The sequence below is a fragment of the Photinus pyralis genome, unplaced genomic scaffold, assembly GCF_008802855.1.
Source record: "Photinus pyralis isolate 1611_PpyrPB1 unplaced genomic scaffold, Ppyr1.3 Ppyr1.4_LG5, whole genome shotgun sequence".
NCBI classification, from domain to species: domain Eukaryota; kingdom Metazoa; phylum Arthropoda; class Insecta; order Coleoptera; family Lampyridae; genus Photinus; species Photinus pyralis.
Window position 1 is genome coordinate 46,767,119 of NW_022170596.1, and position 27,350 is coordinate 46,794,468.

The window sequence follows — 27,350 nt, forward strand, 5'->3', positions numbered from 1 at the left end:
AGATAATTAATTAAGTTTGGGAAATAATTTATAATTTGAGCCCTACACCTTAGGGTAAATAGGTTTTTTTTTATTATATAAATATAATATAAACTTATTTACTCAATTTATGGCGTTGATCGAATGTATTTACCAGGGGCGGACTGGGTAGTTACGGGCCAGGTGGAATTGCATAGGTCATGGGCCATTAAAGTATTAGTGTGTGTGTGTGGGGGGGGGCTGATAATTAAAAGTAACAAAATATACAATCCACACGAGGTGCGTCGCCTATCATTGTATTTCAGCACTTTCATGCTACGACAAAAAATGATAAATTCATTTAAAACACTTCAATTAAAACAGAATTTTTTAACAACCTAACATCAACCCCAATTAGAGAAACGTGTTAATAATTATGAGCCCCGAAAAGAAATTGTCTCAGATCGACCCGGAAAAAAAATTTTCTTATAGAATGTGGCCTGTAGAATCCATATTTTCAAACAGTTCCAAGATTGGGCTACTAGTTCAAAAGTTACAGCCCTTTGAATTTTGTTTCTAGTCTATAACTTTTGATTGAGAAGTCTGATCGAAAAAGTACGAATTGATTTGGATTCTACGCACCCAAATTAATATGAAAAGTGTTTTCCCGAGAAATTTTGGTGTAGTCGAATTTTGGTAAAAAAGGAAGGTTTATACACTGCCTTTTTTTGAGCCCCGAAAAAAAAATTGTCTCAGATCGACCCGGAAAAAAGGGAAGGTTCTATTTACCATTTTGTGTATTGGATTTGGTTACAATTCCCAGTTTTTCACTTACCCTGTATAGCAGGAGTATACAATTTGGCAGTGTCTCCCATTCCAGTTTTATATTCATGACATAACCTTTTACGAAATTTGAGGTTAGAGTAGAGAAAATGTTTAAATCTTACAAAGCGCAGGGAAAACCGTTCCCTTTGAGTGTGGACCAAATTCAAGAGGATATAGAAACACTACGTAAAGATTCTGAACAACAAAATAAACTATTCATTTGCATCGACAATAAAATACCGGAAGTCAATCGACATCACAAAGAAGACATCTTCAGTGGTGCCGAAACTTTACGACAAACACCTTCGAGTTTAGCACAACAGCTTACGACACTTGAAGAGCAGTCTAAAGTGATACAATCACATGTGGAGGAAATTAAACGTAAGATTCAGCAATAAATCTTTATTTTGTATTTATTAACATCAAATTATGGTGCTGTAACTACTAAGGGATTATGTTGCACGTTACCCTCGACAATGTACGTACAAAACAGACAGTATCCTAAAACAAAAAACTGTTAGCACAAACTTCGATGCGTTGAGCCAAGTGTTAAACCCAAAGCCTTCAGAAAGTGCCAGAAATTCAATAGCGAAGGTGTACTTTAAAGCTTTATTTATAAAAAAATAGTACAGTGTATGGACGGACTTGCATAATTGCTTTAACAATTAACATTCGAATATTTAAATTAGCTGCTCTGTAATAAATATGTTTGTATACGCATTAGTAAAATGATAAAATTAAGTACGTTTTTAAACTTAACGTTAATCACAATAATGTTGGTACCCTAAGTGAACCCTAAGACTGTCAAAGTGCCACGGGAAAGAAAGATTAGCACCTCCCATGTTAGTCAACTTTACCATCCACCTAATTTTTATAAAATGACACAGTTAGTAGATTGGTCTGGAATATGGCAGCAATTTTTCAGAGTTAACTTGCCTTTAGGTTTACAGTGCAAATGCTCGTCGATGAATTGGCACGGACATTGGTGTTTGGGACAGTGACGGCCACATGCCAACGGTGAATTATTAATACTACCTTTTACAACTTGACGGCCCCAACGAGCGACATAGCGTAAATACAGCAATGTCGATCGCTCCTATAATTAAAAAAAAAAACGTTTACAATTAAGTGATCAAGTTTAACAAACAAACAAAAGTGTTTAATCTATTCCTAATCGTGCCATTAACCTAGACCAAATCGGGCAACAATCCCGTATGTCGATATGAGGCGCTTTATTTAACAATAACTCCTCGATGTATTGGCACGGGCATAGTGCAGTCGTAATGTGTCGGGGGTCCGACGGGTTTCCCGTTATTTCGTCTAACGTCCAATCCAGCCGTCTGCGTAAAAAGTCTTTCCCCCATCTTTGCAAGTAACGAGTGAACACCTGCTCGGCAAGACCCTAAACGAGCTTCGATTAATTAGAGGATCAAGCGAGGAGTGACACGTGTTAAACACTTTTGTTTGTCTAATTACAAAAGAAACGACACCAACATGCAACAACTTTTAACAACATGCAAGCACGTGCCACTCCATAAATCACTAATGTAATCTCTTGCAGATTGAATGGCCCTCAAATTTCAAACAGGCAGCATAGCTAACTTACATAACTGACTTCAAATCCATACACTACAACATAATATTTTATTTTGTGCAGTAGAGGTATTTTGGCTCAGTTGTATTTCGGATCCCCCCCCCCTCCGAACATTTCGAAAAAAATTCGTATAGGATATATTTGGGCTCCTTTAATAAAAGAGGCGAAACAATTTTGCCCCCACAGAAAGAGGTAGCTGTCAAAAGGGGTGGTGCACTCTTGATATTTCCAAAATCCAAAATATGTCGATTTTTTCAAATCTTGTTTGGATGATTATATACAGTGTCCATTTTTCAAGTGCCACCACTGATCTAAAGAGGTCAGTGAGTGCCACTATCTCGCTTATCTTAAGCGAAATTTGGTTAACTGAGGGAAAAGTTGCAAATTTTCATGCTGAATAATCTTTTTTTCTCTTTACAACGATATATCACACATGGTGGTTCAGTGTCACATTTTTCCTAAAAATACAATTTTCGTTTTCTGTGAAGAGTGCTTTGCAAAAACACAATGTTCTTTGTTGTGTCATTTACGTTTGTGCTAGTTTTATTGCGAAAATATTATTTATTCTTATGTATTTTGTTCTAATTTAAATTATAATTTTCTTGATTGTCTGTATCTTAAGCCTTAAGTCAGTTAAAAACAACAATTGCCACACACAAGGCTGTCAAGGTATTTAACCCCTCCCTCTCGGTACACATCTACATGTGGCCCTTCTCTGATCCAAAGCAGTCATTTGTTATAAATAGAAAAATGCCTACTGCAGAAACATCAAATTAAAAAAACGTAGTGTATCAGATCAGTCGTTTAAAATTTGCTTTGGTAAGGCAAGTTTGTCATGGAGTTATGTTGGTTGCCTACGTTCCAGTTTTAGATAGGACCATTACTGCAAGAGACTACCAACATACCTGCTTGCGTGATAGTCGCGTCGTACGGCTACCCTGTATAACAATATCGTTAGCAGCGATATCCATCCGCTGCTCCCAACCGTTTGCCTCCCTTTCCTGGGTCTCGATACTACCCTGCAAATGAGCAATACACGGACCGGCATCCATATACAAAAAGCACAGGTTCACTTTGTGACAAGACAATTTGCCACGATCGTCCAACGCCAATACGATCTTATGCCTCAAAAATTGCTTATTAACGTAAGCCAAGCATCGTTCCAAATTTCTGGCCAACTTAAACTTCAGCCACATCGATATAAAAATAGCAGCCGCGTTTAATATCAACCATGCCACTCCCAAACCAAACAGCACGAGGCCATTCAAGCCGGAAAATAACAATCCGAGTAAAACGATAAAAGCTAATAAGATCCATACTACTAGAATGCGTTTGTAACACACATTATATAAGGTAAAACGCACGTCATTTACCAGTAATTCCATCGCTTGTACGTATTCCTCGACAGTGAGCTACAAAATTACATTACGACGAAGCGATTACGCGAGTACTTCTTACGGTCAAGCCCTGAGCCATTAACTCTTCCGGAACTAATTCCGGTCGAAATTTTGCAGGTGTAATCCATGGGAATCGGGTGTTAACGGGAAGAATGGTTACTATAACGTCCCCGTTAGCTGAAATGTTCGTGTTAAATTAAACGTTGTTTATTAAGTGAGACATACTGAAGCCATGTCGTATGGTTTCGTTCGCTGCTGGAGGTAATTCGACGGTACGCAACGGTTTATTAGGATCATTTTCGGTCGAGGCACTTAAGCTACGTTCCAAATTAACTTGAATACTTTCGGTCTTAATGACCGCAGGTGTGGTGTTATTCTCTTGGTGCGATTCCTCCTCGAATTTGATCCAGCCTTTTTTAGGTGACTGTTGTGCCAAGGAAGGTACCGCATCTTCTTGTCCGATTTCCGGTTTATTCTCGATATTATTGGAGCCCATATTTTTCGTAGTGCAAAGATTGACTTATGATCACATGATTCGGTTCTTGCAATTAGTAAGTAATTGTTGTATTGTAAGTGATGTTTCACACACACACACACACACCTGTATGAACAAAATGCAGGTAAAATGTCCACCTGTCACAGGTAGATAAGCATGGGCGTGCCAATTTGTATGCATACAGGTTCAAGGTAATAAAATTGTAATTGCAGAAAAAATGGTACACGCACAGATTTTAAATAATTAAACATTTCTGGTATGTGCCTGAAGATTCTGGCAAAGTCTTCTCTCTATCTCTGAAAAGATGCCATAAAGCATTAGAAAGCGTTTAGAAGGTTCTGGAAAGCCTAGATTGCCAGGGAAAGTAATTTAAGATTCAGAAAGTGAAACGCGCGTCGTTATTCGTTGTGTTCGAGACCCTTGAAGGTGGAAAGCCTAAATGCTATGTCTTATTCGAACACCTTCCGAGATGACTTTTTTAATACTTTTCTAAGCCTTTCGATTGTCTCATCCTACTTTTCCCATTATGTGTTCCGCCTATGTGTTTATTCAACTCGAGCGGAAATTGAGGTTATGTTCCTTTTTAAAGCGACGATTTTGATTTTAATTTTAAATAATCATTGCACGACAACCCCTAAAGTCATAAATTGATCCTTAAATAAGCAAAAACGTCATAAAAGAGCAGATAATCCCAGAAGACTTCATGTGCGTTTTTAACTGAGCTTATACTTTACCACATTTTACAATCTCAGTCCCCCGAAGATTATGGCGACACTATGCCTACGAACGTTAAATTTAAGTCGTTTGCTGAGTGTAAATAGATGCGAGATTTTATGGTCAGCCTCGCCGCTTATTACGAATAGCCCGATATCCCCCTACTATCGCCGGCAACTCTGCAAAAAAGTCGACAATGAGAAGGAAGGACTGTTCCAGAAGTTTAAATCGATGTATCGCAACTACTGGTACGTCCTCGTTCCTGTTCACCTAGTCACCTCGGCAGCATGGTTCGGTGGATTTTATTACATGGCGAAAAGGTAAATGCGTAACCAACCGCCGTTTCTAACACATTTGTTGCAGCGGTGTTGACATTGCGGGCCTTTTAGAGAGTTGGAATGTAAGCGAAAGTATAACTACTAAACTTCGGGACTCCCACATGGGATATTTGGCGGTTTCGTACGCCTTGTATAAAATATCGACACCAATACGGTACACCGTAACCATTGGCGGTACGACAATTTCCATCAATTATTTACGAAAATGGGGCTACATAAAACCGGTACCGTCGACTGATCGACTACGGGAAATGTACAAGGAGCAAAAGGAGAATCTAATGGAATCTTTTAAAGAAACCAAAGGCTATTATAAGGAAAAGAAGGAGGATTTTTATGATAGTGTCAAGGATAAGAAAGTGGAATTGCAAATAAAAAGGGATCGACTCAAAACGCAAAAGGATAAAGTCGTAAAAGACTTGGAGGATAGTTTAGGGAAAATTAAAAAATGTCAGAAATCTACCGAGTGTTCTAGCCATCCTAAGAGATAGACTATTGATTTGTATGTTTTTTAATTAAATGCCCAATAGTTTTACGATTATGCCATGATTTTACTGTACTGTAAACAGAAAGGAACCTCGTATGTTCGTGGTAAGGTTCCGATATATTTACGCAATGCATTTGCGTCTGCTGGTTGTCAGTATTTAGGAAGGGGGTACAGGAACAGAACTATTAGAAACACTGAAACTGCCCAAGAATTAATTGATCATTTGAACTACTCTGATATGGGAAATATGGCCATGACAATTGCCGTTTTAACTATGCTAAGGATTGTCAGTACTTTTACAGTTTTTACCTCCCAAAGACAAAACGTAAATAAACTTGTTTAGAAAGTAATGTCTTTCTTTGAAAAAAACTGATCCAATTCCATTGAGGGTTTCTTCCAAGAGCCCATATTGTTTTAAAAGTTTTATACTTCTCAAGTCTCTACATGGTCCAGTCTGAACGAATGTTTAACAGTAAGTTCTATTGAGATATACAGTGTGTTCCAGGTAGAATGCACCATAGTTAAATTGCAATGTATTTTTTCGCAAAGGATTCACAAGACCTTTGATATTAGCATTCACTAGTCCAATCTCTTTCTAGCATTAGGCAAGTGGAGTAACGTACGTTGAACGCTAACTTCAAATACATATAGGCCTCGATCCTTCGCAAAAAAATACATTAATTCTGTTTGCGTATGGTGCGTTCAACCTGGGACACACGGTATGTAGTCTGCACAAAATGCAATCTCTAGGACAAGGTTTTAAATCACAAAACCCTCGACAGATCTATGTCAAATTTGGCCCATGCTGCAGAGAACCAGTGATAGGGTACTTACTACAAATAATATGTAGGATAGTTAATTTACATATACAGTGCGTTCGAGATACGAGGGTCACCTCAATATCTCTTATTTGGTGAGATAGGAAAAATTTGTTAAATTGTATAGCATATTCAAACTTCTGGTATCACTTCCGGTTTAACCGGAAATGGATGCAACTTCTCTTTTTCAAATGCAATGCCTATATTTTTTACAATATTTGAAAAAAGCAATCAATTTTTTATCGCGAGTACTAGGGAAAAGGAGCGGAAAATCTCTGGCGCTTTCTCGACACTAGAATGTTCCCACCCAGTCAGACAGATCCACAGCGACCAACAAACCGATAAACTGAAACACGGACAGAACTACAAAAGATAAAAGAGATGGACTATAGTTTTGAAAGTGATACTTTTTTTTTAAAGCCCTCATTAATCAAGCAAATTCATGAAAAAAAGACACTTTCAACACGTGTTGTACAATGCGATCAAAAATGAGTTGCTATCAAGTCACCTTTGGAATTTTTGTTTACATGGAAAATCCTACTTATCTTGAACTTCCAAAGTCGACTCGACAGCAACTCATTTTTTATGGTCCCATTTTTTTGTATAGTGATCCTTAATAACTCATAATTGAATATCATTGACGTTCGTGATTTACTGTCACTCAAAAATTGTGCTATTGTTCGCAGGGGCGGACTGGGTACTTACAGTGGAATTGCATAGGTTACGGGCCATTAAAGTATTAGTGTAGTAATGAAGGTGGCGGGGGGGGGCTCTGCACCACAAGAACAGTACTCCTTTCTCGAAAATCAATTACCATACAGTTTTTTTTTTAAATTTCAGCTGATGTAACAAAATATACAATCCACACGAGGTGCGTCGCCTATCATTGTATTTCAGCACTTTCATGCTACGACAAAAAATGATTAATTCATTGTAAAACACTTCAATTAAAACAGAATTTTTTAACAACCTAACATCAACCCCAATTAGAGAAACGTGTTAATCATTTTGAGCCCCGAAAAAAATTGTCTCAGATCGACCCGGAAAAAAATTTTTCTTATAAAATGTGGCCTGTAGAATCCATAATTTCAAACAGTTCCAAGATTGGGCTACTAGTTCAAAAGTTACAGCCCTTTGAATTTTCTTTCGAAATTGCGGTTTCTAGTCTATAACCAGGATTGAGAAGTCTGGTCGAAAAAGTACGAATTGATTTGGATTCTACGCCCCAAAATTAATAACAAAAAGTGTTTTCCCGAGAAATTTTGGTGTAGTCGATTTTTGGTAAAAAAGGAAGGTTAGACACTGCCTTTTTTTAAGCCCCGAAAAAAAAATTGTCTCAGATCGACCCGGAAAAAGAATTTTCTTATAGAATGTGGCCTGTAGAATCCATAATTTCAAACAGTTCCAAGATTGGGCTACTAGTTCAAAAGTTATACTTTCCTCGCTAGAGAGGAAAATCACATTTTCCTCACCATTTTTAGACGAAAGTAGTTGTTTCTAAAGTAGTTTCGGCAAAAAATAATTTTTTTTTAATTTTCGTTCTTTCTTTCCTCCTCAATTTCGCCCACGACTTCATAACATTCTGCTTAGAGTTCCAAAACTCATTATTCCTTTTAAACGTTCATCATGTTCTTCTAAAAACCGCTTCTTTACCAAAATAGTTGCAATGAGTGAATTTTCCAGTACCTGCTTCCCAATCAACGACCATGGATAGAATTATTTGGCCAGGTATTCTCTAGTAGCATCACAAAACAAAAATTTACAATTGGTTTCACCTTTTTTTACACTACTGGAAATGCCTCAATTGATACTCTACTTTGTTATATAATGTATAATAATATAATTTTTATTTTTCAGAAACCAACGTAATTATCATTCAGCAGGTACTTTTTAAAGTTTTATTTATAAAAGCACATAACAGACACATTAAAATAGGCCCTAGCTACATTATAACAGCCTTTATATCTTATTACACAAAATGCATCTCGAACAATTTGTTAAGCACACATTTACTTAGCATACAAATGACACAAAATTGTGTACGGCAAATCCTCACAAGGAATTGGGAATATATCAACATGTAACTGCGCGATTGGAATGTTTCTCTCCTAACTGATAAAATACAAAACATGGCATTAACCTGAATACTGAAAGCTTGCAGCGACAGGCTGCATTTGGCGAGGTGAATGTTCGATGCGCTGTATATGGCAGCTTCGACACATCAAGTGCCCGTTTAAGGGGTAACACCGTTTGTCCGGCTCGTCGGTTAGTTGCATGCCGCATTCTTCACACATGTAACAATCGACGTGAAAATCTTTATCCATTGAAACAACTCGTACGGTCTCTTCTGTACCTTCAACTGGAGTTATTCCTAAAAGGTCCACTATGTCAAATCTAGTCAAATTTAATAAGAATATCAGAGTGGGCCTAGGCACGATGTTATGTTGTCAAATCTATTGGTCTACTTTATGACTTATTATTATTATTATTATGACTTGGAACTTTCCGAATATTCTACTACACTGCCATCTGGTATTCTCATCAATAACAATTTTTACCCATGAAGACTGCCTCTGATGATATCACTTACCTTTCCCACACAAAGCGCATTTGGGCGCAAACATTCTGTGATAATCATTTACGCAATATATTTTGTTATCAACATCGACTGTGAACGGAACACCATCCAGACACTCATTACACATGCAACATCGGAAGCAACCGGGATGGTACGACTTCCCCATTGCTTGTAATATCTAAAACAAACTCGAATCGCAAAAAAAACCAGCCACCAAACGAATTCGCTTACCATTTCCATTATAAGATGGCCACAAATTGCACATTTTTCGGCAGTTTGTTGAAATCCTGAGTACTGAAAAGAAACCGTTGCCGTTAAAGAGTCTTCTTCTTGCAAATTAGATAACTAACGTAACAGAAAATAAACGAAAAATAATCTCCAAACTTCCTCACTCACCAAATAGTCTTCCTCACAGTATACTCTACCGTGAACGTTATAAAAGGCCTTGCCGCGCAGTGCGCGCCCACACGAGCAGCATATAAAGCAATTTGTGTGGTACAAATTGCCCATCGCTTGACACGCCTGACCGGCCCCAGTAACCTTTTCGCCGCAAGTGTGACAGATACCTACAGAGTAATGTGCAAATGAGTACTTCACTATTAATAATATAATAATAATAATAATTGTCGGCCTGTGTGGCGTGGAAACCCGACTGCAACCCTAAGGTTCGAATCCGGGTTCGGGCATTGATATTAATTTGTAAATGTATAGTTGGCTGAAACCCCGCCCACTTAAAAAAAAAGAGAGATGATGGAAAGTCTTGAAAGATTTGGAGTTAAAAAAGTGAGAGCAATTTTTAGAATTGGTCCAAGATGCCCATTTTTTTACTGTCTCAAAATTATTTTTATCTAAATTGATCAATGGCAATCGTACCGAAATATTCGCCCTCCTCCTCGTGTTTCTCCATCTCCTCCTCGATCTGCCTCGTCATCTCCTCTATCTTTCGTTCCGCCTCGGTGGGACCGCGCGGCCTCGGCGGCGTTATGCTGTAAGGTAACAGATTTTTGCCGCTAAATTTCAATTTGCCGGCACTGTTCGTGCTGACATTGCTCGGGGTCGGGCTCGGCGGCGGCGGCGCCTGAATTTCGCCCTTTTGAGGTTTAGTTTCTTTTTTCGGACTGGAAGGCGTGGCCGCGAAACCGGTCGCCGGTGCACGTTCGTAGCTTTTCGCCGAAGACGTTTGGAACTGTTGGGAGATGCTGCCCGTCATGCAGACGTAATCGGACGCATTTATCTCGTCGATTTGTTGTTGGGTGAGCGATTTCGAGGAATGTTGAGTTTTTGGCGAGTTCATAATTGAATATATTGGTTGATAGTTGGGGGCGTGGTGGACTTGGCGGTGTGTTGCTACTTGTGGTCCGGGCACCGCGTTACCCGTTTTATGCGGTACTGTTTGGATGTTTTCATACACCGGGAGTGCATCCGAATCTGACGTAATAAAATGTTTACTGTGTGTAGGAACTTGCGGCTGTGCTTTGTTTTGGTAAACGGGGAGAACGTTTCTCTTCGCTTGCTGCAATGTGTTTGCCATTTTAGGGTTGTAATAATTTAAATTTTCGTAAACAGGATACTGGTACGAGGCAGTGGCATCGGGTTTAACACACTGTACATACATATCGTTTTCGTCAGTTTTTCCCAAAGTTTCCACTTGCTTGGGAGTTGCAAACTTGGAAGTTGCGATAACGTTGCTTCGGTTATACATTTTATAGTCCGATTGTTGATTGGGATCCACAGTAAAATTTTGTGTCGTCCCTATTGACCGTTGCTTTTGGTGGTAGTTGGTTGGAATCGGCTGTGCCTTTGCTGTAATTCGTCCATATCGCGCTTCTGCTTCATTTTGCTCGTTTAAATGAACATTTTGCAGTTTTTCGATGTATGTTTGATCCATTGTTTTTTAACCTAAAAAAATGACACTAGTATAGTATTTGACCTTTGGCTGTGGATGCAGTGTACTCATATATATAAGAGAAGAGTGTACTACGCTCACTAGAGGTCAGTAGTGTACGCTACGCAAAGGCAGTGTCTAAAGGTGCGTTCGACTTCTAGTTTCCATTTCAATATACAGAGCGCAATGGAATAAGTCAAAAATACTTTTGTCTGTAATTCTGCACGAGGGTGCAAATTTGCTATTTTTTCGATAGTAATTGAGATGATGAACAAAAAGCTAATGTTTATGTTAAAATAAAGCTGCCCGCGGGATCACTTTCATTGCGGTCCGTCTGGCTGGGCCAAACCAACAACTATTTATTGATAAATTTGGAATACATTCCCTAATCCCAGGTCGCTCTTGAAAAAAGCTAACAGATACAATTTACTTTCCAACAGCTATTTATGTTTTAATTCTATAAACAATAAAAATAACAATCGTTATATAGGTCACAGTAAATGAACCTCTTTGTTACACCCTTCTATGCGATTCTATTATATTTGTCCAGTACTTTTTCAAGCATTGGAACCCATCTTAACTATATGTTCCCGTTAGAATTATTTTTAAAGGGTTCCCATTCTGACTTCAATAACTTTCAGTTCTGGTTTCAGTTTTTAAGGACAATAGTTTAGGTAACTGACCAGGTTTGAACCTCTGAAGAAATCGTCACCAAAATGCAGACCAACAAAGAATACTTTACTCATACACTAAAGTTTGATTCCACAATTATTAATAACATAAAGACAGTGAATTTAATACTGCAATTAGAAACCGGAGGACTATTAAAAAAAATTCGATCAATGTCATTACACTTGCTACCTTCTTCGTTCGCCTTTTTGTGTTTTGCGTTTCTCTTTTTTCTCTTCCCTCAATTGTTTTTGTTTCTCACTAAAAAAGATAGTTTACATCATTTAGATACACAGTGAAATACAAACCGATCTTCCTTATCCTTCTCCTTTTTCTTTTGACTCTCCAATTTTGCTTGCTCTCGTTTTTCTTTTTCGGCTTGCATGACTGCGTGAGCGTTTCTGTTTTTCTCTAAACCATTTTCCTTTACATCGCCCGGCTCATTCACATCGTCGTCTTCGTCGTCGGTCATTTGGCTGTACTGAGATAAAATGGCTTCCCTAATTTTCTTTTCTTCGTCCGTGTACTGCTTTTGTTTGGGAATCTGTAACGATTGCGATTCGAGAAGACGTGCCAAACGAATGTCGACTTCTTCGCTGGATACGGCCTGCGTCGTTGCGGACATTTGGGGTTGACGTAATTGCGACCACATTTCCATTATCTCTGATCGTATTTTAATAATGTCATTATCCTACAGTTCAAAGTCTCACTTTGACCAGCACCGGCAGATCGTACTTACAGTTACAAGAATTTCGGAGAGTATTCCCTCAAGAGCATCCGTTTTCTCTTCTTCGCTCTCATCACCGTCTAATATGCCACTTATGTACGATCCGAAGACGCATTCGTCTATATCGAGATCCCTCAATTTCTTACCTAACCATAAACCAAATTCGTCCACTGCTGTTGCCATCACAATTAAAATCAGCTACATTTGGAATACTTTCGCATGGCTAGTGGCGAACACCCGGAATAAGTCCTAAAAAGTGGTAAATTTAAAAAGGTTTCTTTAATTGATAAATTGGTTATTTTACTGACGTTTTCAGCTACTATTTTTATTACAAGGTCAATTATTTAAAACTATTTGGTTTTTTGAATTTTATTTCTAACTTCTTGTAATAAATGTCATAACCTCAAATAATGACTTCCTATCAGATGTTGAAGATTCTTACAAAACCACATGTTGCCAAATTTTGCACATTGATCGATTTAGACCTCGGAGCCTCAACAAAAACGATATGAAATATGGGTATTCACTATTCACGAGCTTTTTCTTTGCCCCGATAAGGGTGAAACATATGAAATATATCTTTTTGAAACCCCAGTAAGCGCTTTGTAAGCTATAGAGCACAAATAAGTGCTTCATATCAAGATTGAAGTTTTGAAAAGGTCTAAGTGACTTCGAGGTTTTCCCGAGTGATCAGGTTTTAAGAACAATTTTGGCGCTTCCCCATTGCAGAGGTTTTCAGGCCATAGCGAACATTCATTCTTGCAGGTTGCTTTAGGTTTTCCCGGTTCCTCTGTAGAGCCAAGGTGTCTTTAATACAAGCACTCGAAATGTTAGAATATGCTTTGACATTTTACAGAGTGGTAGTTTCAACCTTTCATTGCTACTCAAAGGTTTCAACAAATGCATATATTTCAGTTCAAATACGAGTAGGTATCCAAGTGTGAATGTTGCATCCTGTATGTACGTAAAGTGACAGATTGTAGCATTAAAGTAAATTGGCAACACTGTTCCTTATGTTTGTGTTGGTATCGGAGATTTAGATATGTCAACTTTTGATAAAGACTTGTCATCTCTTGACGAATATTACGAAAATGAAAAAAGCACAGATGACTTGGAACAAGAATTGATACTAGCCGCAGCGAATGCTGACGCAAGAAACCACGAACATAATTCTAACCCAGCAGAAGACACTTCACCGAGCACTTCTCCCCCAGTCGAGAATTCGCCCCAACACGAATATGGTAATAGTAGTGGAAGTAGGTTGAAGCGGAGCGTATCTCCTTGTGCCGAAGATGTTAGTCGAGTTACATTTCTTAAGACGACTGATGGGGAAGCAGTTCCACGTCCCAGTGAAGGTTACGGCAAAATCATAGCCACTCATTACAATACGCTCGAGGAGAAGGGCCTACATGAACGTTCCAAATCTAGAATATTTTACTTACGTAACTTTCACAATTGGATTAAAAGTATGTTAATTAATGAGTATTTAACTAAAATTAAAGATGGAAAGCGACACAATTCACCCATCCACGTCTTGGATATGGGTTGTGGTAAAGGAGGTGATCTTCTCAAGTGGCGTAAGGGTGGTATAACGCATTTAATTTGCAATGATATTGCCGACGTTTCCTTGGATCAGTGCAAATCGCGCTATCAAGACATGAAAAGTCGGAACGGACGTGACCGCAACTCCACTATATATACCGTGGAAAACATTGCTGCCGATTTCACCAAAATTCGTCTAAGAAAGAAATACAAAGATCCCTCGATAAAGCTAGACCTAGTCAGTTGCCAGTTTGCATTTCATTACGGGTTCGAGTCGCTGGCACAGGCCGAATGCACTATGCACAACGCCGCAGAATGTCTGCAGCCGGGCGGATTTTTTATCGGGACAATTCTCGACTCGAATGATCTCATTTCCCGTGTTAGAAAAGCGGGTTCAAACGTTTTCGGTAACGGAATTTTCAAGGTCGAATTCGAATGCGATGTTAATAAACCCCCGTTGTTCGGGGGCAAATACCACTTTAACTTGGATGGTGTCGTCGACTGTCCGGAATTTCTGGTACACTTTCCCACTCTGATTAAATTGGCGAAGAAGTACGGCATGAAACTGGTGCGCTCCGAGAAGTTTTACGATTTTTACGAACGGATGCATGTGGACGGGCAACAACTGATGGGCAACATGAAAGGTTTGGAAACTTTCCCGCCTTATCCGAATACCAGCTTGGTGGGAACTGATGGGGACGATTATAGTCATGCCGAGGATTTTTTAAGAAACACATTTCATAATCGGAATCCCAACAGTAAAATCGGGACGTTGTCGAAATCTGAGTGGGAAGCTTCTTGTATGTATTTTTCACTTATTTGTGCCTCTAATTTTCATTACTTTTTTAGCTCTGTATGTGACATTCGCCTTTGAGAAAGTGAAGAACACATGGGCTGCAGATGGTACTCCAATTTATCAATTTTAACTGAACAGTTCTGACTTTGGGTTATTGTTCTACAATGCCATCACATTTTATCAACAGGCTTTTGTCCACTCTGTATTTATTTCTAAGACAATTAGAATATTTCCGTTCTAAAACACACGCAAACACGAAATGAGAACATCTTAATATTGGTATAGCTAATTTAGATGACTAAACAAATTTTGTATATTTAGGTGCTTACAAAATAGATTATATATTGATTTGTATCTTGTTTTTGTGCCCCAATTTTTGCATATTGTGTTCTGGGGTTCCAAAATGTGCGCAGTTTGTTGTCTGATACACTTTGGCCTTGTTACCTATCCGTTTTTAAGAGAATTGTATCACACCTTAGATTGTTGCTATGGGAAAAGAACTCTATTTTCCCATCCATAAATAAAATGACAAGTGAAAACTAAAAGTTTGAGGGGCTAAAGTCATTTTAAGAGAATCTAAGCAGTTGGCTGTCATTCCCTCTAGTTTTAAATTTGTAGTTCAACATGAAAACAAAAGAAAAAATACTTAATACTTCTCCCTCCGGTTCATTAGACTGTGTCTGTCTCTTCAAAAATCGCAATTTTAAAAAATGCTCATCAAGTAATTGTGACTTACCTAATCACAAAACCTCCCAGTTGGATTCACAATGGTTTACGAGTGGAGAATCTGTGATGGGGGTCAATGGAGAGGAGTGTTGCAAATCAGTATCAAGCGATGGTAGTTGTACGTACGACGTATCTAAGTTTGTAAGCGAATTATATCCGAGGGAGTCTTTTGATAGTTTATATCACTTATTTGATGTAAGTAGTGATGACAGTAATACTCAGTTTACGAATGAACTTAACGTGGAGGATTCCTATGATAGTTTACTTGAAGAGATTGGTTTGTCTGACGTAAGTACATTTCTGTTGTGTACTAATACTTACCGTAAGTCTAAAGTCGAACCAAAATTCATTAATTAAGGTAAGGCGAGCGTTATTTGGCTACAAATTCGACGCCTAACGTACTTTTCCGTTGCGTTTTTGTGTGTGTATACCTTTGAAATTATGAAAAACATGGAAATGCGGCGGTTAGGCGGTGCTAGCGCCCTCCAGAAGTGGGGAGGGTTGCTATCTTACGAAAGTACTTTTTCGAGCCCCATATGCATGTTACGGAGACATCACATGGGGCAGATATCGAAAGGATATATGTGTTGACGGGGCAAAGTACGCCAATGGCCTTTTACGGTACTTCTCAGACTTTTAAACGTCCATGGCGAGAGCACCTCGCGCTCAAGTAGCATCTTCTGATTGTTAACGCCATTCGCTGGATGGAGGACTGGCCGTAAGAGGTTTGGTAGACAAAAAACACCCCATATAACCTGCTGGGTGGTAATACTTTCAGGATCTGAATAATCTAAAGGCGCTTATTAGCTGGGGAATGTATGACTGCGACAGGCGCCTCAATTTTGAAAAGAAAGGCCCCTTTGCTAATTGGGAGGGTTACCGTAAGAGGTGCGTAAAACACCCTTTGGACTTTGAAGGTAATCGGTTTGGGACGCGTAGGTACTTCTTACATTTTAGAAGAGTCGACGTATGTAAGTGCCGAATAAAAACACCTGTTTGAAGCTGTTGAAGTGGAAGGGTAATATCACAGTCTAGATATTCGCACACTTCTCGAATAAAGGGGGTGAGGCTGAGAAAAAGCGCGTCAGAGACTTCGCGGCGGTGGAGGCCACTCTATAAGCGGCATGGTAAACAGTTTCTTTAGCGGTGTAGTGCTCTGTAATGTGTTAAAAATCACTAAAAGGCGTGTAAAAAACCATAGAAGAGCAGTAGTGTTTTTGAAAAAGCCTTCTAAGACTCTAAAAGGCTTCTAGAGGTCCCCCATAGGAACTATTTGAAAGAAATAACGCTAGAGGAGCCGTGGAAAATATAGGAACCAGAATAGTTTGAAATGGTTCTCCATCTGGAAGGCCCTTATATACACGAACTTGTGTCCTTATAGTTTCCAGAATCCACTGGAAATGATGTGTAGATTCTTTTTAAAATTAAAAACAGACACAGAATCCTCTATAAAAACTCATTTTTCTCAAGTTTTTCTTATAATTAAAAATGCTTAATTGAGATCCGTAGGGGAACGAAATAGTTCATTTACATATTCTAAATAATATTTAAATTCCCGCCACGGGTGGCAACGCTGTATGATGGCGTTGCGTAGCAACCGTGCGACGCCAGTTAAAACAGTAAAAGCCGTGTTGTGTTGAGGGTTTTTTCTTATTTTCAACGACAAAAAAGGCCATAAATGGGGGTTGATTTATTCGTATATTTCGAAAATTGCATCCACTATCAGTGCGATACAATTTAACTAGGGTAAATACGGTATTATGATGTGAAAAATATTCCGAATAAAAAATGCGCAAAAGGTTATTGCCATCCCGTGGATCATGCGCAGTAGAACGCTTTCGGTACTTTGTCGAAATAAACGGTCTTTGAGTGCCTCGCTGTCGTACAAGTGGCGTTGAGGTGTTTGTTAATACGTGCAATCTGGAAGATATGGAAGTAGACGATTCGCCTAAGAACGATAATTCTACTTTAGTAAGTGCGAATAATATCGTATTTTTTAATTACGTCGCATGTCTTTATGTAACTTTATTAGAAACGTGCACTTTACTTGTAGCATTCGATGCAAGCGAAAATTTTCTAAGTCCCAAAATGGCGTCAGAGACTAAGTCCCACGTTCCTTATTGAAAGGACGGGATATTTTACAATTTTTTTAAAATACGATTTTTCGACCAATTTTACGAAATGAAATTGAAAAAAAAAATATTTAAAATAATTTTTTAATTTTCCAGAATGGAAGCGGTTCCCAGCAATTAAATGGTTTAACTAACGGTTATCCAGAAAAACACAAAAGTCACAAATCCGACCACAAGGATAAACACCGAGAGAAAGATCGCGACAAGCATCGGAGCAAGGATCACAAAAGTTCGAGTAAAGACAAAGAAAGACACAGTTCTAAGGACAAAGATAGACACTCTTCCTCGCATAAATCGTCCCGGAGCGATAAGGAGAAGGATAAACATCGTGACAAAGATAAACATCGCGAAGAGAAGAAGTCATCCAAGGACAAGGAGCATAAAAGTTCCCGAGAGAAGGAGCACAAATCTAGCAGTTCCAAGGATAAGGAGCGCGAGGAGAAGCGGGACAAGTATGACAAAGACAAACATAATTCCTCTCGAGATAAGCACAGCAGTTCAAAGGATAAACATCGGGACAAGGAGAAAAGCCATTCCAAAGACAAAGAGAGGAAACGCGAAAAAGAGAGTAATGGTAAGAACTTTGCATCCTAGCGATTTCACTCACCGGCTCGTTTACAGCACATCACAAGGTGAAAGTCGAAGTGAAGCCGGATACGGACTCCGCTAGAGAAGATTCCTTAGATGAGGATGAACCAAAATTGGTAATCAAAGAGGACAGTCGATCACAAAGCGAAAGCGAGTTGAACGCCTCGGCTGCAAGCAGCTGTGATTACAATTTGTCACAGTTCAAAGACGAACCTAAAGAGGAGCTCGAGGAGGAGGAAGAGGAATATCAACCGCAAGAATCTCAGAGTAGTGACGAAGACATTCCATTGGTATGTCGCTCATTTTGAATTTTTCTTTTCTAAAAATTCGCGTGCAGGCCAATCGCTCGAAGAGGAAGATTAAATCCGAAGATGAAGAAGAGGACGAAGATGATGACGTGCCTTTGTCGTCACGGAAAAAAGTTAAAAAAGAAAAGAAGGTGAAGTCGGAGAAGAAGGGGAAAAAGCGACCATTGAGTGATGATGATGACGAATATGAGGAGAAGAAGGTGATTAAAAAAGAGAAGAAGAAAAAGATTAAAGAGGAGGTGACGATTGAAAGTCCAAAGAAAGGAAAGAAAAAAAAGGAGGAAGAGCAGCAGGAAGTGTGGAAATGGTAATTTTTTTTTCTGATGATTATTTTCATTATTTATCTTGTGTGAATATTTTGTAGTGGAAGTCTCTTGCGCAATCTTTAATAAGGGGATAGATTTGTACAAGATTTTTGCCACATCTGCCAACGTCAAACTGAAATTCCCAATGTTGTATTGGTGGATCCATATTTGGGATGTTACGAGTCAAATTATCGAGTTTGTCTTTCCCAAAAGTGTTATATACAGGGTGGTGACTTGCGTAACGCATCATAGGGATTTCAATGTAAAATTCATAACATGCGATTATTGGCTCCCCAAATTATTTTACAGTAAAAATGTATTAAGGTCTTTTGAAGAAAAAAATTTTTTACGCATATCAACCGTATTAGTTTTCAATTTTTTTCATATAAACACGGAAAATTGGAAAAATTAAACCCGCATCTTTTTCAATAATCTGCGATGCCATGGAATTTTCTAAAACAAAAAGATATCCAGTTAACAACTAGCAGCAGTTCGAAATGGATTTTATGATCGTCTTAGTTACTCTCTTGCAGTTAATGGTGACTTATTCGAACATTTATTGTAAATTGTTATATTAGGAAAACGTTTTTAGTAATTTGGTCTTTCTTTATGTTGAATTTGCTGTTCTAATTATAATAGTTTTTGATAGAATTTCATTTGTTTTATAGCAGACAGTCCATGGCATGACGGATATTGGCGTAGTTTTTATATTATAAAATTCCATGGCATCACAGATTATTGAAAAAGATGCGGGTTTTATTCTTCCAATTTCCCGTCTTTATTATGCAAAAAATTGGAAACTAATACGGTTGCTTTAGGTAAAAAAATTGTTTCTACCAAAAACCTTAATACACTTTTGCTCTAAAATAATTTGGGGAGCCAATAATCGCATGTTATTAATTTTACATTGAAATCCCTATGATGCACGACGCAAGTCACCACCCTGTATATGTAAGCCACAAATAAAAAACTTTTGGAAAAGACAAATTCGATAATTTGAATGAAATCCCCAATTTCCTTGTATCGTAGTAGTTTAGTGCTTCAAAAATCAATGCTCCTTGAGAATAAGAATGATTTTTCTTGAGATTTCAAAAATAATCGTACTTTGGTAATTGGTTTATTATTATCTCAAGCCAGCATTAAGGGTGGAATTCATAGATATTTCTTAAGTTAGAATCACTTTTTATTCATGGCAGTATTTTGGTATTCAAAGAAATATTTGCGAAAGTGATGCATGACATTAGTGCTATAGTAACGCACAAAATACCTCTGAGCTTTGAGAAATTTTGAATTTCTTTTAGTGCAAAACAACCTGTTTTTATTTCCAACTTTTTCATTATAGTTGGGAGTGTATCAGGATTCGATTTTAATTTGTGAAAAGAAACTTTATTTTTCAAAGTTGCTATGCCATTTTAAACATAACTATTAGTCATTAACTGTGAGTGCTTATTTATTTGTTATTTTTTGTTTAAAGCTTAATTTGTTTAAATTCTTCTAGCGATGGCTCAGGGCCCCCAAAATTCACGGTCCGCCTCTGGTTATTGTCATATTTTTTTCATACACATTACACAATCTGGCAACCATGTAATCATTTTTCATCATGGCAGCCATCCATTCCTTAATTATTATTTTTACATTGTAATGTGGCACATTTTCCATTGGAAATATGCGAAAAATCTCTTCCAAATTACAAAAAAGTAATTTAATTACGGTATTCGCGAATATAATTTGCCAAGCACGTGGCCCCCCTTATTTATATTTTGAAGGTTATGTTGCTTTCGGCAAATGTTGCACAAAGTAAGATATAAAGGAGGTAAAATTCCATTCGATTTGAGACATTTTTAAAAATGTAATTCTTATTTTCAGGTGGGAGGAGGAAAAGAAAAATGACGGCACAAAGTGGACGTTTTTGGAGCACAAGGGACCCGTTTTTGCGCCACCTTACGAGAGGCTACCGGATAACGTGAAATTTTATTATAACGGCAAACACATTACACTCTCTGAAGAGGCCGAGGAAGTCGCCGGTTTTTACGCCAAAATGTTAGATCACGATTATACCACGAAGAAAATCTTTAACGACAACTTTTTCAAAGATTGGCGGAAAGTGATGACGCAAAAGGAGCAAAGTGTGATAACGAACCTAGAGAAGTGCAATTTTAAGGATATGCACGCGTATTTCATGGAAGTGGCGGAGAAGAATCGCAATCGTACAAAGGAGGAAAAGTTGGCTTTGAAAACAAAGAACGAAGAGATCATTAAGGAATACGGTTTCTGTAAAATCGACGGTCACACAGAGAAAATTGGCAATTTTAAAATAGAACCGCCAGGTCTGTTCCGAGGTCGCGGTGAACATCCTAAGATGGGCAAACTAAAGAAGCGCGTTATCGCAGAGGATATCATTATAAATTGCAGTAAAGATGCGAAGGTTCCTAGTCCGCCCAAAGGACACAAGTGGAGGGAGGTGCGACACGATCCTGCAGTTACGTGGTTAGCGTCGTGGACGGAAAATGTTCAAAATCAGGTGAAATAGATGTAACATTCCTTTTTGCGTAGTTTTTCTGTGTCGGGTTCTGCTTGTTTTTCTTTTTGCTTTTTTGGTCTCTTGGTGACACTCATTTTACGTTTTTTTTTTCTTACCAGGTGAAATATGTCATGTTAAATCCGAGTTCAAAGTTAAAAGGCGAGAAAGATTGGCAAAAGTACGAAACCGCCCGCAAGTTACACAAATCGATCAATAAAATACGAGAGCAGTACAAGGACGGTTGGAAATCAAAGGAAATGCGTATAAGACAAAGGGCGGTCGCGTTATACTTCATCGATAAGTTGGCGTTGAGAGCTGGAAACGAAAAGGATGAAGATCAAGCGGATACAGTCGGTTGTTGTTCTCTACGAGTGGAACACATCGAATTACACAAAGAGAAAGACGACAAGGAGAACGTCGTCGTATTCGATTTCTTAGGTAAAGATTCGATTCGCTATTATAATGAAGTTTCGGTCGAAAAACGCGTATTTAAAAACTTGCAATTATTCATGGAAAACAAAAAGGATGGCGACGATTTATTCGATCGTTTAAATACGAGCATCTTAAATAAGCATCTCAACGAGTTAATGGACGGATTGACCGCTAAAGTGTTTCGTACTTACAACGCCTCATACACCTTACAGCAACAGTTGGATAAACTCACAAACGAAGACGATTCCATCTCCGAGAAAATTCTCTCTTATAACCGTGCCAATCGAGCGGTAGCTATACTGTGTAACCATCAGCGCGCCGTGCCGAAAGGTCACCAGAAGTCGATGGAAAAATTGAAAGAGAAAATTGACACCAAGAAGGACTTGATTAAGGACGCCGAACGGCAAGTTAAAGATGCTCAACGAGACGCAAAGCACGGCAGTGTGAAGGAGAAGACTGTTTACGAGAAGAAGAAGAAGATGCTGCAGAGGATGAAGGAGCAGCTCGCGAAGTTAGAAATTCAAGAGACTGACAGGGATGAAAATAAGACAATCGCCCTGGGGACGTCGAAGTTGAACTACTTGGATCCTCGTATTAGCGTGGCCTGGTGCAAAAAGTACGACGTCCCCATTGAGAAAATTTACAACAAAACTCAACGCGACAAGTTCCGTTGGGCCATCGACATGGCAGGTCCCGATTATCGGTTTTAATTTTCGACGTACTTCATTGTATTTACTTTAGCCAATTCAGTTTTCTTTATTGTAGTGTGGAACATTGTTTCTAGGTGTTTAGGTTCGACTTCGTATGTGATGTTTAAAGAAAAGTTGTTTGTATATACAGATTATCGCAATTTTTCATATTTGAAAAAGTGACTAAATAAGAATGTCAATTGAATTCCTTTTAATTTAGTGAAACATTTCATTTTATATTGTGTAGTTGTATTTTAATGGTGATTCAAAGTTGGTACGAGTGTTTTATTATATCTGATATGTTTAATTATCGCAGGAAGACCAAGAACTTATTATTTAATGAATTAATGTTAAAAACATTGTAGCCCTCTGTATATTACAGATTTTATGAAATACAAGAATAATTCCAACATTGCAATTATTACTGTTAGAGGTAATAAATAAACAATTTTATTGTACTGTAATTTCATTATCTGCAACAAGCCATTAATAGTCAAATTGCTTGATTGATAAATGTTTGAGCGAAATAAGGCAAAAGTGTTACGCAGTTTGCAATCACGAAAAAATGTGTTGTTTGTGTGATCTTCGTGTGAAAGTTGTTGTAAAACGGTTCACTTTAATGTACCTGTTATTGAAATTGTTCTTCCAAGGGCTTTAAATAAACTCCTATGCATAAGAAGTTGCGAATTGCAATTATAAATGTTTTCTGTTCATTGAGCATGATGTGTTGCCTACAAACCAGGCTACGCAAATGTGGAGTGCCCATATTCAAATTAGGGATTTGCTTGTATCTCCCCAATCTGCCGTTTTTATTGAGGGTAAGGAGGGCCTCCACGAACGAATGGCCCAGGGCCCCGAAAAACTTAAAAACGGCACTGCATTTAAGGAATAATAAGTGCAACGTTGCTATTAATCGCATAAATTCAAATGAAATTTTAAAAGAAGTTGCGTAGGTGGCGACATCTCAACTAGACTTTTAAAACTATTATTGATAGAAAGTGTAACGATTGCCATGGAGATGGCGCACTAGTACTTATTGTATTTAATCCATCTTATATATATGATTTAATCTATCTATTCAAAAACCGGGCCTTTAAACTATAATTGCTCTACAGATCTTGCAAGACTCCGTACATTTTGAACTGCCATTTATTCAGACTTCTCAATCAAAAGTTATAGACTAAAAACCAATTTCGAAAGAAAATTCAAAGGGCCGTAACTTTTGAACTAGTAGCCCAATCTTGGAACTGTTTGAAATTATGGATTCTACAGGCCACATTCTATAAGAAAATTTTTTTCCGGGTCGATCTGAGACAATTTTTTTTGGGGCTCAAAAAAAGGCAGTGTATAACCTTCCTTTTTTACCAAAAATCGACTACACCAAAATTTCTCGGGAAAACACTTTTTCTTATTAATTTTGGTGCGTAGAATCCAAAACAATTCGTACTTTTTCGATCAGACTTCTCAATCAAAAGTTATAGACTAGAAACTAGGGAATGCAATACCGGGATTGCGGGATCCCGAAATACCAGGATCCCGCAGCATTTTTGCGAGATTAATCCCGCACATAAATCAAGGGATTTGCGGGACTGAGGAATTTGTTGACCAAGGGGACTGTTTATTTTGTTAATGAAATTGATAACAGCGAATTATTTTTTGAATAATTGTAAACTTTTTTTGTTAAAAATGTACTATGATTTTTGAGGCACTTTAGAAGACTTTTTGTGCTTTACAGGTAAGGTTTTTTTGAGTTCTAAGTTAGGCCGAAGGTACTTTTTTTGTTAAATATTGTGATAATTAGCGATTTATTTTAATACAGAAGTTAACCGCACAGAATTGCTTATTTGCAAATTTATTTAAAGTTTTGCAGGATCCCGCAAATACCGGGATCCCGCGGGATTAACATCTAACAATTCCGCAAATACCGGGATTGAGATTTTGCTGCGGGATTGCATTCCCTAGTCCGCACTGTTAAAAGCGCCTTAAAAATAGGCAAACCACGTAAAATACCCTAAATAAATTCTCCCTGGGTATTTGACAATTCCCTTCAACCTTCCTAGATGTAAGAAAATACAAAACAAAACCCTGGACATACATTTTTGACCCATTTTATGGGCTGGTATTGAAATGCTACCCTGCGCTTAAGAAACCCGCTATAGCAAGTGCCGTCCGGGGTTGCGGGGGTGGCGGCATAGCTGAAATTGAACCTTAGGGTGTCTAGAACATCCTCTGAAAGTTTCATAAAGTTATCACAATTTTTATAATTTCAATTCCAATCTATAAAAATAATAGCTTAACTTAAAATGACGAAACTATAAATCTCGCCTACTATAAATTTCTTTAAAAAAAATTGGCATTTTCCAATCCTGCGGGCATATAAGTCCTTTTCTTGCCTAGCTCTAATTTCCCATAACCTACAACAAATTGAATTAAAATTTTAACAAACCCTTCCAATACCAACCTAGATCTTGCATTAACTTTGTCGGAGCATTCCGTAAATGCATCGGTACACTCGGTTGCGGCCCCTTACAGTTCGCGATAAGCTGCTTGGCTCCTGCCAGTGCAGAATCCGCCTCTCTCGATTTGGGCGCGCGCGCCAAATAAATCGCGCACTGTGCCAGCAATACGTCCGCCTCGGGCATGCCTAGCAATTGGCAACCTTGCATTGTGCTCACTGCTAGCTGTAACGCACGAGGATCTGCATTGCCGATATCTTCGCTGGCGGCGCGCACCAGCCGGCGGGCGATAAAGAGGGGATCTTCGCCGCTGACTATCATTCTCGTTGTCCAATATAAGGCGGCGTTATCGTCGGATCCCCGTATTGATTTATGCATTGCAGAGATTATGTTGTAGTGCTCCTCGCCTTTACGGTCATACAGCATGTGTGACTTCTAAAATTATTTGAAATATCAAGGCATATATGTATTTTACTCGGACTCTTCGACGTAATGAAGAAATTTGTGTTAAGTACCTTAATTCCATCTTTTATCATATCGACAGTTACAAGTACATTCTCATCAGTATTATGTTGTAAAACGAGTTGTAAATTGCTCAAAGCTATCCTGGCATCCCCATCACTTGTGTCGGCTAGCCACTCAAGAGCGGATTTCTCAATGTTAATCCTGCAATTATTATAAGCAAACCAACGGATTTAGCACGTATTTTACCCTTCACATTCAGCTCCATTTTGCACAATTCGAATCCCCAACCGTCCAGCTGCATTCTCGAGTATTGAAACTAAATCCACACTTTCTAACTTTTCCATAACTATCACCCGACAACGACTAAGCAAAGCGTTGTTAATACTAAACGAAGGATTCTCAGTTGTAGCACCCAACAGAGTAATTTCACCCTTTTCCACGTGCAGCAAAAACGTATCTTGCTGCCGTTTATTAAACCGATGTATTTCGTCCATAAACAGCACGGTTCGGCGGCCGAATTTTAAATCGCCTTTTGCCGCAGTCACTATGGCCTGCACCTCTTTCACTCCACAGTTGGCCGCGCACATTCCGACGTAGCGAAACTTCGACGGATTCTCCTTACAGATCTCCTGAACGACGTTGGCCAGTGAGGTTTTCCCGCAACCGGGCGGTCCCCACAGGATCATGTTTGGGATTTCCCGTTTTGCCAGAAGCGATCGCAGTACCGTGTCTTTTCCCAGGACATGATTTTGTCCGAAGAAATCGTCCAAGGATCGCGGCTGCACCTGTTTCGCTAAAGGTGTTACGAAGGACATCGCTTTGTCTACGTTTGGGGAGCGATTTCTTTGCTTCTTAACGGGTGATGCTGAAGATGAGCTTTGAGAAGGAAACGTGGAAGCAGGAGGCGATATGGACCGCTTCTTTTTTGGGTTACCATTTGCGTCCGATGAATTCAGGAATATACATTTGTTGACATGGCTTTCCAGTTCGGTAAGTTGAAAATCTTTGAAGCAAATAGGACAAGTTTCCATTGCAAAAATGAGCAGTTTTGTTTATGTTGACACTACATAACCTCGAAAATTTCAAATTTTGGATAAACGTCACCATTTTTTCTTACATGCTGGCGTGCGAGCAGGACGAACTCATTTTACAAGCGAGTGAGACAAAGAGAGCTACACCAAGTTACCCATACCACCGGCACACGTGCAACTTCGGTTCTGCGGGCTTCTGATTGGTCCATTTCGTGTTGTGGTCGAAGTGTGCAAGTTTCGATTATATTTCCCACGTGTTTTTCCAATTTAAAAGACAACTCCAGGGAAAATCCTTTGAAAATATATAAAATGACGAGCTCCATTTTCACCTCGTGTTTCATAAACCGACTGCGTACTTTTTCTGCCACAACTACAAACAACAATCTTCTTGATTCTGTAGATTTAGAGGTTAGTTCAGTAATTTTTGTTCCATTAACTTTCTTCCTTTTCTTCTAGAAGTCTACAGAAAGTGATGCGAGAGCGATCTATAGGAAGCTCGGCTCTCTGTGGCTGCAACGGAAATATACTTTGAGCATTACGGAATACTTTAAAAAGGAACTTATCGTTATCATTTTGAATGTAGTCGATCTTCCGTTTGCGCACCAGCGGCATATACAAATCTGTGTTGCGTTATCAAGGGTGATCGACATTCACCCTGATGTTTTCAGGTACGTCCGTCCGTTTTAGGTACATGAAACACCAAGACTTGACTATACTGGGGATTTACGATAATTCAACCGCTTTAACCGGATTAGTAGAAATAACCATAGAAACAATTGTGGCAATAATTGTAACCATAGCAAAATTATTGTAAATCCCCATTGTTTCTTCACTGTTTTGTATATTGTTGCCAAATTTTGCGATTACAAAATAATG

General features: G+C 38.6%; 8 protein-coding genes across 12 annotated transcripts in view; 4 read left to right on the top strand and 4 right to left on the bottom strand.

Annotated features, from left to right (window-relative positions):
• Positions 1-1,170: 1,170 nt before the first annotated feature.
• Positions 1,171-4,417, bottom strand: LOC116170973. 2 transcript variants are annotated; one of them, XM_031487571.1, is made up of 5 exons: positions 4,000-4,417; positions 3,836-3,951; positions 3,283-3,789; positions 1,720-1,879; positions 1,171-1,284 (listed from the first exon to the last, which is right to left on the bottom strand). In XM_031487571.1, exons 1-5 carry the CDS (start codon positions 4,268-4,270, stop codon positions 1,211-1,213), a joined length of 1,128 nt encoding a protein of 375 aa, XP_031343431.1. In that variant the 5' UTR covers positions 4,271-4,417; the 3' UTR covers positions 1,171-1,210. The 2 variants fall into 2 exon arrangements, with proteins under 2 accessions (XP_031343431.1, XP_031343430.1); XM_031487570.1 differs by lacking the exon at positions 1,171-1,284 and having other exon boundaries at positions 1,741-2,185; positions 4,000-4,416.
• A 342-nt stretch (positions 4,418-4,759) lies between these two features.
• Positions 4,760-5,860, top strand: LOC116170974 (uncharacterized protein C18orf19 homolog B). Its single transcript, XM_031487572.1, has 2 exons — positions 4,760-5,304; positions 5,348-5,860. The coding sequence occupies exons 1-2, from the start codon at positions 5,036-5,038 to the stop codon at positions 5,808-5,810; spliced, it is 732 nt and encodes a 243-aa protein (XP_031343432.1). The 5' UTR covers positions 4,760-5,035; the 3' UTR covers positions 5,811-5,860.
• Positions 5,861-8,508: 2,648 nt separating this feature from the next.
• On the bottom strand, positions 8,509-11,138 carry LOC116171905 (LIM domain-containing protein jub). 2 transcript variants are annotated; one of them, XM_031488940.1, is made up of 5 exons: positions 10,076-11,138; positions 9,599-9,768; positions 9,434-9,496; positions 9,215-9,380; positions 8,509-8,995 (listed from the first exon to the last, which is right to left on the bottom strand). In XM_031488940.1, exons 1-5 carry the CDS (start codon positions 11,088-11,090, stop codon positions 8,760-8,762), a joined length of 1,650 nt encoding a protein of 549 aa, XP_031344800.1. In that variant the 5' UTR covers positions 11,091-11,138; the 3' UTR covers positions 8,509-8,759. The 2 variants fall into 2 exon arrangements, with proteins under 2 accessions (XP_031344800.1, XP_031344799.1); XM_031488939.1 differs by having other exon boundaries at positions 9,434-9,547.
• Positions 11,139-11,804: 666 nt separating this feature from the next.
• Positions 11,805-12,922, bottom strand: LOC116171170 (coiled-coil domain-containing protein 43). 2 transcript variants are annotated; one of them, XM_031487859.1, is made up of 4 exons: positions 12,792-12,922; positions 12,496-12,732; positions 12,065-12,447; positions 11,805-12,017 (listed from the first exon to the last, which is right to left on the bottom strand). In XM_031487859.1, exons 2-4 carry the CDS (start codon positions 12,664-12,666, stop codon positions 11,945-11,947), a joined length of 627 nt encoding a protein of 208 aa, XP_031343719.1. In that variant the 5' UTR covers positions 12,667-12,732; positions 12,792-12,922; the 3' UTR covers positions 11,805-11,944. The 2 variants fall into 2 exon arrangements, with proteins under 2 accessions (XP_031343719.1, XP_031343720.1); XM_031487860.1 differs by having other exon boundaries at positions 12,788-12,893.
• Positions 12,923-13,494: 572 nt separating this feature from the next.
• Positions 13,495-15,175, top strand: LOC116171748 (mRNA cap guanine-N7 methyltransferase). The gene is made up of 2 exons (XM_031488728.1): positions 13,495-14,825; positions 14,875-15,175. Exons 1-2 carry the CDS (start codon positions 13,526-13,528, stop codon positions 14,949-14,951), a joined length of 1,377 nt encoding a protein of 458 aa, XP_031344588.1. The 5' UTR covers positions 13,495-13,525; the 3' UTR covers positions 14,952-15,175.
• Positions 15,176-17,331: 2,156 nt separating this feature from the next.
• On the top strand, positions 17,332-22,932 carry LOC116170911 (DNA topoisomerase I, mitochondrial). Of its 2 annotated transcripts, none has more exons than XM_031487465.1 (6): positions 17,332-17,518; positions 17,776-18,247; positions 18,301-18,557; positions 18,605-18,882; positions 20,747-21,401; positions 21,521-22,932. In XM_031487465.1, the coding sequence occupies exons 1-6, from the start codon at positions 17,477-17,479 to the stop codon at positions 22,541-22,543; spliced, it is 2,727 nt and encodes a 908-aa protein (XP_031343325.1). In that variant the 5' UTR covers positions 17,332-17,476; the 3' UTR covers positions 22,544-22,932. The 2 variants fall into 2 exon arrangements, with proteins under 2 accessions (XP_031343325.1, XP_031343324.1); XM_031487464.1 differs by having other exon boundaries at positions 17,339-17,518; positions 17,776-18,253.
• Positions 22,933-24,793: 1,861 nt separating this feature from the next.
• Positions 24,794-26,701, bottom strand: LOC116171499 (ATPase WRNIP1-like). Its single transcript, XM_031488366.1, has 4 exons — positions 25,690-26,701; positions 25,494-25,644; positions 24,984-25,413; positions 24,794-24,936 (listed from the first exon to the last, which is right to left on the bottom strand). The coding sequence occupies exons 1-4, from the start codon at positions 26,472-26,474 to the stop codon at positions 24,863-24,865; spliced, it is 1,440 nt and encodes a 479-aa protein (XP_031344226.1). The 5' UTR covers positions 26,475-26,701; the 3' UTR covers positions 24,794-24,862.
• A 50-nt stretch (positions 26,702-26,751) lies between these two features.
• LOC116171497 (midasin) overlaps positions 26,752-27,350 on the top strand; it is a 126,117-nt gene continuing 125,518 nt past the window's right edge. Inside the window, exons 1-2 of the mRNA XM_031488363.1 lie at positions 26,752-26,882; positions 26,931-27,142. Of these exons, the coding sequence (XP_031344223.1) occupies positions 26,784-26,882; positions 26,931-27,142 (311 nt within the window). The 5' untranslated portion in view covers positions 26,752-26,783. The remainder of the gene's footprint in view (positions 26,883-26,930; positions 27,143-27,350) is intronic.